The sequence below is a fragment of the Phascolarctos cinereus genome, unplaced genomic scaffold (genome assembly GCF_003287225.1).
Source record: "Phascolarctos cinereus isolate Bilbo 61053 unplaced genomic scaffold, phaCin_HiC Scaffold_4;HRSCAF=312, whole genome shotgun sequence".
In the NCBI taxonomy this organism is placed as follows: Eukaryota; Metazoa; Chordata; class Mammalia; order Diprotodontia; family Phascolarctidae; genus Phascolarctos; species Phascolarctos cinereus.
In genome coordinates, this window is record NW_027555847.1 from 230171954 (window position 1) to 230188294 (window position 16341).

The 16341-nt window shown below is 40.9% G+C and overlaps 1 protein-coding gene across 1 annotated transcript in view; it reads right to left on the reverse strand.

The window, feature by feature from the left end:
* Positions 1–227: 227 nt before the first annotated feature.
* The window catches only part of PCSK5 (proprotein convertase subtilisin/kexin type 5), a 619005-nt gene continuing 602891 nt past the window's right edge, over positions 228–16341 (reverse strand). The window contains 3 exon segments of the mRNA XM_021008523.2: positions 228–3526; positions 7984–8170; positions 9777–9877. Coding sequence (XP_020864182.1) covers positions 3117–3526; positions 7984–8170; positions 9777–9877 — 698 coding nt within the window. The 3' untranslated portion in view covers positions 228–3116.

Genomic DNA, 16341 nt, shown 5'->3' on the forward strand with positions numbered 1-16341 from the left:
ATTCACTATCATGGGCATCATGCCTTATATTTCTCATGTAACCTATCCTTATTCATAATTTAGAGAGAGCTAGGAACATAGTAGGTACTCAGTAAATGCTTCTGGGTCAACCGATTGCATCTCCAAATGCAGAGCAAAGTCCCTTTGTCGTTCAGCATTTATTTCCTTTCTAACGTCACATTTATGTTCATTATCTTGAACATCTCAACATATTATCCAGTTTCTTGGTGTATTCCCAGCACTCACTGATTCTTCAGAAAATTACCAAGGCTTTTGCAAACAGAAAACAAAACAAAACAAAAAAGTTTATTTTCCCCCAACATGTTTTTATCTATTAAGCACTTGTTTGCACATTGTTGCAAAGCAACCTGAAACATAATGTGACATTTCTGACAAGGAAGAGAGACATTAAATTTTAACAATAAATGCAAGTTCTCATTATAAGTTACAGCAACAGAGGGTTCTCCCTCAGAATTCAAGGACCTTCTTAACTTTACACAATGTATCATAAACACCAGTCCTTTCCAAGTGGGAAACAACTTCTAGGTGCCCTAGAGGAGTGTTGGGGTCCCTAAAAATGCTTTGAAAACAGTAAGAACAAGAGACATTACACCAGCGATATCAACAATGTTGTACAATCTGAGAGGAGTCTTTAATAAATGGGGAGTAGTCCACCCTGGCAAGGTGACTGATTTGTTTACACAATTATATTTAAATATTGGATTGGAAAAGAAGCAACGCAATTTAAAAAAGATTGTTGTAGTTGAAGAGGCAATGTGGCACAAAAGATAGAGAGCTGCTTTGACATCAGGAAAACCTTTGTTCAAGACTTGCCTATGCCATATACTGGCTGTGTGACCCTGGGAAAGTTGCTTAATCTCATAATGCCACAGGTAACTTGTCTAAGAATGAAAGCTGCGGAGTAGGTGTTGATCTACACTCCTGGAGGGAATTTGCTCATTTGAATTCCTTATACATAGGAAATTGCAAGTGCGATGCTCGACCCTCCTCCCCCCAATAGTGGAGACAATTTTAGTTGATGCATGATTCCATACTGCATAGTGTGTATGTGTGTGTGTGTGTGTGTGTGTGTGTGTGTGTGTGTGTGTGTGGTGGTTTTAGCTGAGGGTCCACAAACTTGTTTTGTAAAAAATTTTTGATAACTGTATTTTAATATAATTGACTTCCTTTGTAATCCTATGTATTTTATTTTATTCACTTAAAAATATTATTCTGAAAAGGGGCTCATAGGTTTCACTGAGCTGCCAAAGGGATCTATAACACCAAAAAAGAGCAAAACCTCTAATACAGGCTTTAAAGTTAGCTTTTTAAAAGAGGGTTTTATTAAGGGGACACAGGAGTTCCAAGAAAGAATTCTTTAGCATGAATGTAGGTGGTTACACTTTTCATTAAAAAGATGCTTGCTTTAAAGGAAGATAATTCAAGTATTACAAAAATACTGATTTTTTTTTAAAAAAGTCACAAGGGTGAAGAAAAAACCCATGCAGAGGCATGTTTTTACTACACACTATTTCCTTCTTCCTCTACCTCCACCCCACTGTACATGACTTGCAGTTTACCCAAAACTGGTTCATCTACTTCCTGATATTCTTATCCCTGCCTCTACCTCTAGGATTTTTTTTTTAACTTCAGCACCATTTAGTTCTGGCCACCATGTTTGAGATGTAGTTTTTCTTAGGGGAACAATTTGATGGGAAGGCTTAATATGATCACTATTGACATTGTTGAAGCTGAGAGTTATTCCCACTCAAGCTCTCTGTGTAGACTTCTAGTTTGGCAGGAGACTCTTTCCAAAACAAGCCAACAAATAAAAAGGGCTTTGCTTTCATTATTTTGTATAGTAAGGGTTCTTCTCATGTCATTGTTTATTTCAGGAAAGCCTCCCCCCCTCCTTTTTCAGAGAATTCTAAAGCTTGGGCTCAAATATATTTTACATAAGTGTGGAATGCTATAGAAACAAAAGTCTTTCAAGAAAGTGTTGAGAGAGAGGCAGACAGACAGATAGACAGAGACAGAAAGAGAGACAGAGACAGAGACAGAGAGGAGATAATTTGTACTCTAAGAAGCCAAAATGCTGGCTCTTTCCCTTAGCCTTAGACTCTTTTCCCAAATGCTCTATCAAATCAGCAGATCTAAAACCTGTTTTGAAAAGCCTCCCTGATTTTGTAGCTAAAGCTGTTTTAAGGAGAGAGGATATCTTTTTTTTTTTTAAATCACATCTGCTTGGGGGTTGGCATTGCCAATTATCTTTATTTCTCGATGTTTTTAACTGAATCTGCAGAATGGATAGTCTTGGGCTCTTGGAGAAAACAACCACACCAATAAGAGACAGATGTGCTCTTTGGCAATCTCAGAGTTTTCTTCTGCCTGTTCTTATTACTGCCTGCCTCCCCACACTTCCATTTGTAGTCCTTTGGTCCCTAAACAATATTGTCAGCCTATAGCATTTCAAAGAGCTATTAAGCCTAGGAAACCGTCCATTCTTCTCCCCTGACACTTTCTCTAAATCTTGTAAGAATATAGGCAATAGCTGACAACTTCTGTAGCAGATCTACTCCATTGTAGCATGTGCCAAATGCCAGCCTGTGTGTGTGTGAAAGAGAGAGAGAGAGAGTTTAGAAGTCTGTGATAAGAAGAAGGGGTGACTTTCTTGTTAATTCTCACAGTTTGACTTATGGACAAAACTAAAAATAAACAGTTAAAAAAAGTCATGAAAAAAATTAAGAGTACCCCAGGAAGTTTTAGAAAGTCCCAGGAGCCACTCCCAACTCCTTTGTGTAGTGTGGAAATGGGAGGCCTGTAGGGAATGTTTGATCTCTTGCAACTAGTGGAAAACATGTATTTTCACTCTGGGCTGTTAACTGAAGTGAGGGTAGTGGTGCTTTGATATAATGCCTAGGGAAAAGACCTATTCATCTTTGCCTTTCTCTTGGATTCTGAATGAATTTGGAGTGATACCTGAGCTTAAATACCCAAAAGAATAGAAAAAATGTTTAAGGATGTCCACAAAGCCTGAGCTGGGGTTGCCAGCAATAAAATACTCCCCAAAGTTAATACTTAGGAGTAGAAAAGTAATCCTATCAATATATTTGAATTTACTTAAATGAGTAGCTCTCATCATCATATTCCAACTCATCTTCATCATCATCATTCAGCAGACCATACTTAAATTTCCGATAGACTGTGCCATCTTGACTCATGTAGACAATGTCATCATCTTCATCTTCATCATAGTCCCGGTCTCTGTATTCAATAACTTGGTCCTCTTGGAAGTTGGTGCTCTCTCGATAGCTGCTTTTATAGGAAGAGGAAGTCTTGTTTTGGTATGACAGTTTCTCATATCCAGCCTTTTGAGCCTTTTGGGATTTGGCCCGGGACCTCTTCCAAACATAGATTGTGACCCCAAAGAGGAGGATCAGCATGATGGAGGAAGTGATGAGCAGACCTGTCCTCTTTGACTTCTCAGTCTTGGGCATAATCACACCATGTCGAAAGCTGCACTCCTCTAGAAGATGATAGAATCAAAAGAAAGCAAGAAAGGAAGAAAGGGGGGAGAATAAGCTTTGGAGGTTAGCTGTTTGGAAATTGTATTCCAAATGCTAGAAGCACTAAATGTTACTCTAGTTCCCATGGAGGAAACACCTCTGGATGCCTAAAGAATTGAATTTTATATATCTGGACAAGGGTTTCCCACAAAAGGGGGCCTCAAGGATCCTCCTGATACCCTATATCATTTGGGGTCAACTCCAAATGACTTACAAATGGTCCCCTGTATCATCTCAAATTCTCCTTCCCCCATGGGAAATATTGGAAAAATCTATTCATGTTCCCAACCCTTGCTTTCTTGGCCTATAAAAGCCATCCACAATCTAGTCTTCTTTCACTTTCTACTCAAGTAAGAAAGACTCAAATCATGACTCGGGGTGGGGATAAGAGTTATATTTAAAAATTTTGTTTCTGCTATCTGTTCCATAATTTTCAGAAATGAAGGGCTAGTCAATCAACAAAGGATTATTTCCTTATTCCTCATTCTTAGATGAATGAAAACTCCCACACGTTAACTAAGGGAAGAATAGGAGATAAGAAAAGAAAAATCTTTGTTTTTCTATAAACTAGGAGGTTGTAATTTGGAGTCCCTTGTCAGGTGATTTGTGGGGACCTCATCTTTATTCCTAAAATGGGGATAGTCACCTAAGTGAAGTGGATTGATATATGATAGAGAAAAGAATTATTCTCTGGGAAGGAGAGAGGGAGGGATATTTGGGGAAATTATGATGATTTTAAAAAAAACAAACTCATTTATAATTTTGATAATGCTGCTTAATATCTAAGGTGGTTTCTGGCTGTTAGGTCATTCAGCTGATATAGTGAGCTTGAAGTTACCTAATACACCTGAAGCTATGTGGTACAGTATATAGAGCCCTGGACTTGGAGTCAGGAAGATCTGAGTTCAAATTTGACCTCAGCCACTTAATGGTGTGCCCCTGGACAAGTTTAACCCTAATCTGCCTCAGTTTCCTCATCTGTAAAATGGGGATACTAATAGCATTTACATCCCAGGGTTATTGGAAGGATCAAATAAGATAATATTTGTAAAGCACTTGGTACAGCGCCTGATGCATTTGTTGTTCGGTTGTGTGTGACTTTTTGTGACCCCATGGACCTCAATGTCCATGGGAGTTTCTTGTCAAAGATGCCGGAGTGGTTTTACATTTCCTTCTGCAGTGAACTAAAGCAAACCGAGGTTAAGCAACATGCCCAGGGTCACACAGCTAGTATGTCTGAGACTAGATTTGAACTCAGGACTTCTTTACTCTAGGCCCAGTGTTCTTTTCTCTGAGCTATCTAGCTACCTCCTAGGCAAATAAGGGTTAAGTGACTTGTATAAGTGGATTTGAACTCAGGTCTTCCTAACTCCATGCCTGGTGCTCTATTCACTGAGCCATCTAGCTGCCCCAACTAGAGGTGCCTAACACTTAGTAGGTACTTAAGAAAATGTAAGGGGCAGCTAGGTGGTGCAGTGGATAGAGCACCGGCCCTGGATTCAGGAGGACCTGAGTTCAAATCCGGTCTAAGACACATAACACTTATGAGCTGTGTGACTCTGGGCAAGTCACTTAACCCCATTGCCTAGCAAAAAAAAAAAACCAAGAAAATTTAAATTAAAAATATTTTTTCACATCAACTGTTTTCTAGCCAAACCTCCTCTGCCCCTTCTCCTCTTAGTGCAGCTGCTAAGATCTGATTATTTTAAAAAGATTGTAGGTTTGCAAAGTGTGTTACACATTTAACTCATTTGGTTTTTGGAGGTCTAGCTCTTTCAGGCCAGGACTTAAATCTCAGCCTTCAAAATACAAAACTGCTACGATACAGCTACCTCCCATTGTCTCCTTACAATAATAATCATCATATTTTTCAGCAGCAGTAGCTTTGTATTGACTGTGTCAGTCATGACCTACTGTTAGTTTCTGTGATGCCAAGGAGCATCTGGTCATTATTTTTCATCACTCTTAAAGCCTCAGAGATGTGGGCTTCCCACGTGCTTTAATGATTTTTTTAAAATCCTTTGTTAGTCCATTTATCTTAGGGGACTACCCTAACCTTAGAAATGAAGATGAGGTTGCCACAGATTTCCTTGAAATTTATCCCAAAGTGCACTGTATCAGGGCTGAGAGTCTTGGTGAAGTAGGTACTAGTGGTTAATAGAAATTCGTTAGGATCCCATAGAGTAGTCCCACAAAGCTTGCTGAAGTTCTGCATGATGCTAGTAATAAAAGCCGAGATCTTATCTGGCATGTGTTCACTGACATATGGCAATAAAAGTCCATAGTCCCTGGTTCCTCAGGGGCATTGATATCATAAGGGCAATTATTCTTAATGGACACACCAGAGATATAAGGGCAGTCAGGTCTCCAGGTGCATGAGGAGCTGAGGAAACCATCTGTTGTTAGGGGTGGGAGGTAGGGTATTTGGTAGGGAGTTGGAGAAGTGAAAAGAGGAGAAGAAATGATTAGTGTTTGCAACTGCCTGTGGGCATTGTTGACAAGACTGGTAGAAGTTCTTGCATCCCATTCAATTCAACAAATTTTTATTAAGCCCTCTCAGTGAGTAAGGTTTTATATTAAGTTCTGGAGATACAAAACAAAAACAAAGTACCATTCCAAGCAAACACAAAACAAAAGCATTCCAAACCCTCTTAGGGATTACCTTGTTCTTTGGGGTGGGGGTGGGGCAAGAATTCAAGATAAGACCGAAGCAAATGCAAGAGATAGGGATAGGGATGAGAAGAGATAGGAAAAGGGACAAAACTGTGATTTCACTGCCATAGGAGGAAACTCCCTTTGTTGACCGTAGGTCAGCACCTCCTCAGCCTGGAACACTGAAAGGATTAGAGACTTCACAAATAAAAAAGAAAGTATAAATACAATTTTGAGTGAGAGAGAGCACTGATAATTGAGGGAGTCAGGAACCTCTCCTCCCCTCACTGCCCCCACCATAAGAAGTGACACATGAGCTATGCTCTGAATGAAGGTACCCCGGGGAGGGGATTCATTCCAGACACTGAGGCAGTCTGTGCAAAGATATGGGCATAAGAGAGAGACTGTTTTGTACATGAGAGGAAAATTAATATGAGCCTCGCCTTAAATTGTCCTTATGTTCCAATGGCACAAATTTAACAAGGATTTGGTTGTGCGATGGCCTCCTGGTGTGAGGAATGGGCTAGAAAAGGTGCCTTAAAAATTGTCTGCTTATCCAACCCTGGCCTGATTACGGAGGCAGGTGGGATGGCACCCCGTGGTCAAAACAAAAAAGTGTACAAAAACATCTGCAAAGACTATTCCACTCACCGTGGGTATACCAGAAGCCCAAGTAGGGTGATGGTTGGCAAGGATACCTTTGCTATTGGTAGGAGAAATGCCACTTGAGGCCTTCCCGAATGTTTAGTTGATATGGTCATTGTCAAAGATTAAAGACTGGTCCTGGTGGATTGGTTGTGGGTTTGGAGGCTTTTAAAGTATATACAGGCATATATAACAAACAAACCACAAATGGATCTGTGATTTCAAGAGTGGAAGGAATTCACAGTGCTGAAATTTTCTGTGCAGATAAAGATCTGCAGTTTCCCCCTAATCTATGGTCTGAGTTGCTGGAAGGTACTGAGAAGTTAGGTGACCTGCCCAGGGCCACACAGTCAACCACACAAGTCTTTCTGACTTCAAGGTTAGCCTTTTCCCCCTGGGCTGCTCTTGACATCATCCATTGACATCATTAATTAGTTCCATTAAACACATGACCAGGTAAAACAACTCAATTTATTACATAGGAACAACACCCTAGGCAATCAGTAAATTGATTTCACAGTAGATTTGTGACATTATGAATTTGGTTTTTCTATTAAACGTGTTATTAAGAAACAATATTGGTCAGGGCAATGTAGGCCATACCAAATATGAGGAATGGGGGTGGGGTGGGGAGGAAGGGGTAAGTGCTGAGGAGCAGGGTTTCTCATCATGTAGCCCTACGTCAACAAAGGCTGCTAGGTGGCTCAGTAGATAGAGCACTGGCTCTGGAGTCAGGAAGACCTGAGTTTAAATCCTGCCTCAGACACTTACTAGCTGTATGACCCTAGGCAAGTCACTTAATCCTGTTTGCCTCAGTTTCCTCCTCTGCAAAATGAGCTGGAGAAGGAAATGGCAAACCACTCCAGTATCTTTGCTAAAAAAAACTCCAGAAAGAGTCATGACGAGTCAGACATGAGTGAAAATGATTAAACAACAACACCCCAACATTAAGACTATGTTGACATCATCCCCTGAAGAGAACAAAGGGAGGAAAAAAAGAAACATAAAATGAAGTCTTTAATCAAGAAAATCATTATTATCTCTTCCCTATCCATCCCTCCTCATCCTGACCATCGGACTTTTCTATACCTACTCATATTGTGTGCTTTCTTATACTCACCTGTGGTCTCTTGGCAGTCACAGCAATCCTGAACATCTGTAAAATTTGAGCTGCTGCAGCAGGGAATGCAGCGACCATCCTCTTCATACAGCATCATATTAGCTGGGCACATGGTGCAGTTTTGAGGGCCTGGGCCCTTGCACTCAGTACAGCTCTCATGGCATTTATCACATTCAAAATCTTCTCCCTGAAAATAACCACCAAGAAATTCATTTTTTTTTTTTTTTTTAATGCATGAGGCCAGGGATGGGGAGTGGGGAGGAATTCACTGAAGGACCCTTCATGGAGGACTTGGACTTGTTAGTTTGTAAAATCATATAAGGTTGGAGCTGGGAAGGGCCCTGGATGATCAAATAATACAATTCTTCATGTTCAAAGTTAACCAAAGAGGTTAACTGACTTGTCTGAGGTCACATAGGGTGCCAGATGGTGAATGGTAGAGCCTGAGTCCCCTGATAATTCAGTAATTCTATCACAGCTCATGACAAAATTTAAGGAGCAGTACTGGGCTCTGTTATCACAACTACAAAGTCAAAGCATCTTGGCAAGGCAAGGGACAAGAAGGTAGCCATGTATACAATAGCCCAGAAAATGACATCATCACTTCTCTCTCACTCACTCTATGGTTGCTTCCAATTCAAGTTTGTTTCCATTTTACTAGTCTCTGTTTTCTTCAAGCAGCAGATAAAACCTAGGAGAACCAGAAATTTTGGCTATGTTTTCATTAATCTGATGTTTCAGAAAAATCTTCCATGGAAGGAAACAGAGAGGGAGACCCAACAAACTCTGGCAGATCAGGGGGGAATTGTCTGTTATTCCTAGATGGCTTTTTCATGCATTTCTGTGTCTTTCTTTATCGTGTGTGCTCCTGGAGAAGTCAGGCCATGCTGAGAGCTGTTCGAGGTGTTACACACAGAGATAGACATTGCAGGTTTGGGGTGCTTATAAATTTGTGTCACAAGGTCTACAGTGGTTGCAGTATTGTCCTTGACAATATTTCCCAAGCCTTTCCCTGTCTGTTAGGCATTGTCTTGATCAGAGATTATGGGACCCGTTCATTCAGAGAACAAGGGACCCTGACAGTGTTACCATCACAACCCACTCTTCTGGTTCCAATGCAATCATTTCCTTAACTTTCTTCTGAGATAGGGCAGTGAAATGAAGAGAGAGATAGCCTTGGAGTTGGGAAGGGGTGGGTTAAAGTCCCTCCTCTGACACAGGGGTGGAGAACCTGTGGCCTGGAGGACACATATGGCCTTCTAGGTCCTTGAGTGCAACCCTTTGACTGAATCCAAACTTTGCAGAACAAATTCCCTTAATAAAAAGATTTGTTCTGTAAAACTTGGGCTCAGGCAAAAGGCTGCACTCAAGGACCTAGAAGGCCACATGTGGCCTCCAGGCCTCAGATTCCCCAGCCCTGCTCTGACACACACTGTCTACGTGATCTTGTGCAAGTTACTTAAACTCTCATTGCCCCAGACAAGGTCCTGATCAGCATGGGTAAAGGGAGTTTCCTTTCTGAAAATTTCCCAAAGTAATGAAATCATAGCACAGTTCAAAATACTATGGCGTAGGACTTAGCAAGGTCTCTCTCTTTTTGGAGGCAATCAGGATTAAACGACTTGCCCAGGGTCACACAGCTAGTAAGTGTCTGAGGCCAAATTTGAACTCGTGTCCTCCTGACTCTGGGGCTGGTGCTCCATCCATTGTGCCACCTAGCTGCCCCTGCAGGGTCTCTTGCATCTTACTACAAAAAGTATGGAAAAAGCCAAACAACTCAGAATGTGAAATACCTCGCCTACTCTGTATTCTCCTGTAAGACAATCTGAGCTGCAGATTCCTCCTAAGAGATGGTAGCTCCACATGCAGGATAAGCAGTTCAAGGGTCCCTTTCCTAAAAGAAAAGAAAAAAAAAAGACTTGCTTGTCAATATATCCATTCGTGTCTTTGGTTATAAAAAAATCCATCGGACTTTGAAAATCATAGAATATAGAGCAGGATAGGACCTCTGAGATCATCTTGTCCAATTCCTTTATTTTGTAGAAGAAACAGAACCAGAGAAGTTAAGTGTTCAAGGTTACACAGGTTCTCTGACTCCAAATCTAGTAATCTTTGAGGTACTGGGTCAAGTTAAATTGAGTATAATGGAGAAGCAGAATGAGGACATAGAACATAAAGTCTGTGTCTACATCACCCAAAGTAAAATAAAGAAATAAAGTAGAAATAAAGGCAATCCATATAGACCACCAAAATGGGAAATTCAGGCTTTGGGGACCCAAGATTATTAGATTATAGTTAAAGGGGAAATTTTTTAAATAAATAAGTGTGTGTGTGTGTGTGTGTGTGTGTGTGTGTGTATCCGTATCCGTAATGGAAATAAGGACACTTCTCCTTCCCCCAACCCTGGCATCTATTTGATATTGAGCCTGATGTTAGGAAAGGAGATGTTATAATGAACCAAATGGCAATATTAGAAGCAAGTAGCCTTTACTCACCTAACAGGCTTCTTATTTCCCTGCAAATGGTTGTGGATCTGGAGTTCCCATGTACTGTCCTTACCCCAACACAACAATGAAAACCAGTGTCCTCCCCTCCCCCCAATTTAGAATACATGGAGAGTCATTTACCTAAAGAATTCCTAGTTAGTAATCAATAAACTCCAGAAGTGGATCAGTCCAAATCACAAAAAGAATTTAAAATAAAAATTTAAAAAAAGAATTCTTTTTTTTTTCAAACTGTGCCTTCTTTAACATACATGTAGACAGTTGTCATCTGGAGATTATCATATTGGGTGACAGTACATCTGAGTTCTAGTCTTAGCTCTGTCATTAATTCCTTCTTCCACTTTGGACAAATTACTTCATTTCTCTGGGCCTTAGTTTGCTCTTACTGAAAATGAAGACACTGGCCCCTTTTGGATTTCTTATTCTTTGGCTCTTTTATTAAGACTGTTACAATTTTTGAAAAGAGCCCTGGATATTGACACAGAAGACCTGAGTTCAGAGGTTTCCTTTGCCACTACTTGTGTGATGTTGGGCAGGTCTTAATCTCTGGGCCTCAGTTTCTTACTCTGTAAAACAAAGGGTTTTGATCAGATGATCTCTGAGGTCCTTTCCTGCTCTATGTCTGTGAATCTGTGATAATGTATGAAGGTGCCTTTTTTTTTTTTGAATAGGCAGCTTTTTTTGGTTACAGAATTCATGGCTACTCATTCATTTAAGTACATACGATGTTATGGAGAGACATAGATCTAAATCAGTGGAGAGATTACCCACTGAAGTGTAGATCAAATACCTAGTGGAGAGATAGATCAAATCATGGATCTTTGAACTATCAAAGGACTGAAACAAGTACATGGAGTTATTGTTCTCTGGGTGTGTCTACTCTGCCCTTCTGAAACAGAACACCCCACCTCTTCCTTTGATGTGAGAAATCACTGCCAGAAATGCTGGGGGGAGTATGCTCTGGACTTCTTGCCTTTAGAACTCGAAATGCCTTTTCTCATAGTCACAGTGCAATCACGCATGGTCTGATGCAGGTAAAATAGTACTGTTAGTCTTATTTATTGTGTGTTAAATAGACTTTTGTAGACTCGCCTGGGAACCTAACCATAGCTCGTAGCATTGTTTCTGTGCTGTGTTTCAAATGGCCGACTTGCCAAAAGGTTTTTGGGCACAGTCCCTTCATGCTCAGCCTGGAGAAGAGAAGAATTAAGGAGCGGTACCTGCTATTTGAAAAGTATTTCAAGGGTAATTACATGGAAGAGGGATTAGGTCTGTTCTGTTTGGCTCCATTAAGTGAAACTAGGAGCAGTGAGAGGAAAAATCTAGACTTGATGTCAGGAAATCCTTCCTGTCCATTAGAGCTTTTCAAAAATGGGACAAGTGGGTTCCTTCTCATAGGAAGTGTTTAAGGAAAGCCTCAGGGGCAGCTAGGTGGCGCAGTGGGTAGAGTACCGGCCCTGAAGTCAGGAGTACCTGAGTTCAAATCTGGCCTCAGACCAAACACTTGACACACTTACTAGCTGTGTGTGACCCTGGGCAAGTCACTTAACCCCAATTGCCTAAAAACAAAAAACAAAACCAAAAAAAAAAAAAAAGCAAAGCCTCGAAGACCAAAGCTTGCTGTATGTATTATGGGGGGAATTCTTTTGAATATGAGTTGGGGTAGATGAGCTCTGAGGTCCCTCTAACTGTTACATTCAAAATTCTGTGATAAATTTGGGGCTGCACTGAGCCCATCAGACTGTCCTCTGGTCTAAATTCAAATTTTATTCTGAATGATCATTTCTTCCAAAATTCAGCAATATCATTGTAGTATCTGGACTTCGAAATGATCCATCACTTTGATTCTTTTTTCCTTTCACCTTCATTCTGAAGATTGCTTAAACTTTTTTATTTTGAGACTTAGTCTCCCTATCTCATCTAAGCTAGAAGTAGAGTAGTCACTCATGGACTGTATCTCACTGGTAACTGGCAGGGAAGCTTTGGACTGTTCTGTTTCCCACCTGGGCTGGTTCCCTCATCCTTAGGCAGCTTGGTGGCCCCCTGATTCTGCGGGCTCACTGTACTGTTGCCAAACTTAGTGAGGACGTCTATTCTTTTTTATTTTTAGGCAATCTGGGTTAAGTGACTTGTCCTGAATCACACAGCTAGTGTTATGTGTCTGAGATTGGTTTTGAACCCAGGTCCTCCTTACTCCAGGCCAGTGCTCCATCCACTGTGCCACCTAGCTGCCCCGAGAATGCATTTTCTTAAGACACTGATTAATAAATCACTGTTTCTAGGTTGCCACTAAGTAACAATCCAACTGTCCTAACCCTTTCTTCCCAGAAAGTGATTTGTTCTCTTTTGGAAGAAATAAGTATAAACCTATGAATGCAAATGTGAATTTCATCACCAGATGTGGTTCTTTTCACTTGCATTTGATGTTTGAGGAAGTGTCAGCTTTAACACCTCCCCAGATTTGACACAAGTTCTGGATTCTTTTACAAGCTTGGGTGAACTTGGGTTAGGATATGCTGTACTTGGCTAAGCTTTTTTTTTTTTTTTAGCACAGGGCAAGTGTTCACATGGTGGTCAGAAGAAGCGATACAAGGACACTCTCAAGGTCTCACTTAAGAATTTTAGAATTGATTGTTTGACATGGGAGACACTGGCATAGGACTGCCCAGCATGGCGTGCCCTCATCAGAGAAGGTGCTGTGATCTGTGAGCAAAGTAGAATTGAAGTAGATCAACAGAAATGTGAGATGCACAAATTCAGAGACTCTACTGCAAATGTTCACATGGACTAATTGTGCCTGATCTATGATGGAGCATTCTGAGCTTGTATTGGTCTGATCAGCCACAGTCAGACACACTGTAGCTTGACTCTAGCATAGTGATGTCATTTTCATTCTCTTCTAGAATGAAGGATAACAACCCACCACTTGGCTAAACTATGTGGGATGAAAACATCAGTCCACTCTAATGCTGACTGGCTGACGACCTCTTTATTACATGATGCGATCAATGCTGATTTCTTCCTGTGTTCTCCTCTCCCCATGGGGCTGCCCTTTCAAGCCAGTCCAGTGCTCTGTGCTTAGAGCAGCTCCAAGGTGAGTTTGAAGAAAGATGAAAAATGAATTCTCCAAGGGCAGCCTTTTCAAAGACTTCTTGTTCCATTTCATTTCAAAGTTTCAGGTATCTAATAAGGCCTGGGGATTAGCAGAGAGGGATCTGGATATAATTTAAAATGATCAAGATCTAAGACTCTTGCCAGATCTGATTTAATGCTGGAAACACGCACTCACATCACACAATCCTAAGAAATTAGAAGATCGTTACAAGCCAGGTGATTTGCTGCTTGCTTGCGAATGCTTAGTAGAAACAGGTGAAGAGCGTGACACGGGTAAGAAGCTATGGCTGTACCTGCTTGGTGGTGGTGGTTGTCCTTTGTTCTCAAAGGGGACCAAAATTACATCACTATGTTAGAGTCAAAGTACAATGTGTCCGACTGTGGTTCATTAAATCATCTCAAGGTTGGAATGCTCTACCACAGGTCATGCACAGACAATCCATGTGAACATTTGGAGTGGATTCTCTAAATTTGCTCATCTAGCACCTGCTTATTTAACGCTATCTTTTTTTTTTTTTTTGCAGAGGAACAAGGGATAGTTGACTACATTGGCCTTAAATTAGTAAATTGATCAGGTCCTGGTGGGATTCCAGGTGTGTATGTATGTTTGTTGCCTTGTGTTATTCATTTCTTTATCAAGTCAATGCAAGCCAACAATCATTTAATAAACTCTCATTATGTAACAGGCACTGTGGTAAGGGCTGGGGATACAAAAAACAAAACAAACAAAAAAAAAGGGAAAAATGGTCCCCGCCCTCAAAAACTTTTCATTATGAGGAAGACCATATGTAAACAACTATTTACATACAAGATATAGACAAAGTAAATTGAAGGTAATCTCGGAAGGAAGGCTTATCTCCTGGAGTAGATTAGAAGTTTGTTGAGAGCAGACTGTGCATTTTTAGTACCCATTGGAGTATCTAGCACTGAGAACCTAGTAAGTGTTCAATTGGATTTGTTGCTTATGAGAATCAACTACTTTGTAGAAGGCATTGTGCTGGATGCCACAAGGGATAGAGAAGTTGTTTAAGATGTAATGTTTGTCCTTGAGGAGTTCTAACTAACCGGGGAGACGAAATTAATACATGTGAAACAACTGGAGAATGAGTAATGGCTAAATTTCATTATGTTAACAAGCTTTTTTTTTTTTTTAAGGCAATTGGAGTAACGTGACTTGCCCACGGTCACACAGCTAAGAAGTGTCAAGTATTTGGTCTGAGGCTGGATTTGAACTTGCAGGTTCTCCTGACTTCAGGGCCGGTGCTCTATCCACTGTGCCACCTAGCTGCCTCTGTTAACTAGCTTAATAGACATTCAGAAGAGGGAAAGAGGCAAGGAAAAATGTGGAATAAAAATAAATAATAATTGATAAAAGAATAATTGAAGAAGACTCCCTGGAAGTGGAGGGACATGAGAGCCTTGAAAGATTGGCAGAATTTGAAAAGCCAAGGAGGGAAGAGGATATTCTAAGGTGAGAGAATCAGTGAGTATGAAAACTTGGCAGCAGGAAATTAGATACTAAATAGGAGATATAAAGTGTTATTTAAATGCAAAATATTACTATTGTTAATAATGCTAACTCCCATTTATATGGTGCTTTAAGTTTTACAAAGCACTTATCCTGATATGAACCATTGAGGTTGGTAGCATAAGTATTTTTATGATGATTTTACAGATACAGAAACTGAGGCTCAGAGTTCAAGTGACTTGGTCATGTACTTAGCAAGTATCAGAATCAGGATTTGAACCCAGGTCTCATACATCCAAGTGCAGAACTTTTCATAGTGAATTTAAGGGACAGTGAGGTGATTATGCTCCCCCAACTAGTAAATATCTCGGAAGCCAGAATCAAAAAGACCTGACCCCAAGTCTAACACACTTTTCACTCAACCACACCTCCTGTCGTGATGAGAGTAATGAGAAATGAGGGTGGGTGGGCTTGATGATGAAGGACCTACGAAAGCTGACAGCTCACAGAAACATTGCTAGAATGTCAGAGTTGGAAGGCACCTCAGAGATGATCCAGTCCAACACCCTCACTTTATGGATAAACAAACCCTCCCGAAGAGGGGCTGTGACTTGGCTAAGAGTCACAGGATGAGTTAGTAGAGGAGGGGGAACTAGAACCCAGGTCTTCTGATTCAGTCAGAAGTTCTTTTCACTATTTAGTCACCTTATCACTCTGATTCGGTAAACTCTGGTAGCTCCCTATTACCACCAGTATCAAGGATAAAATCTTCTGTTTGGCTTTCAAAGCCCTTCATAACCTGGGCTCCCTCCTAATTTTCCAGTCTTCTTATACCTTAAATACATACTCTGAGACCCAGTGGCACTGGCCTCTTTGCTGTCCCTCGTCTGGGCACATGACATTCCATCTCCCAGCTGGTTTTTGCTGGCTGTCCTCCATGACTGGAATGCTTTCCCTCCTTATCTCCACCCTCAGGCTCCTCTGGCTTCATTCAAGTCTCACTCAGCTACAGTCCCACCTTCTACAAGAGCCTTTCCTAATCTCTTAAAGTGAATGCCTTCCCTCCATTGATTATCACCAATTCACCTATATTTATCTTGTTTGTATCTGAGACTGGGAAAGATCTTAGCTTAAAAAGGCCAAGGTCTTCAGCTGCATCCGGGGCCATCTCTGGTCATCCTGATCAATATCTTGCCACTGGACTCTGATGGCTCTGGAGGAGAAACTGAGGCTGGTGACTTTGCACAGCTCTCTGTCACTTAAATCCAACCC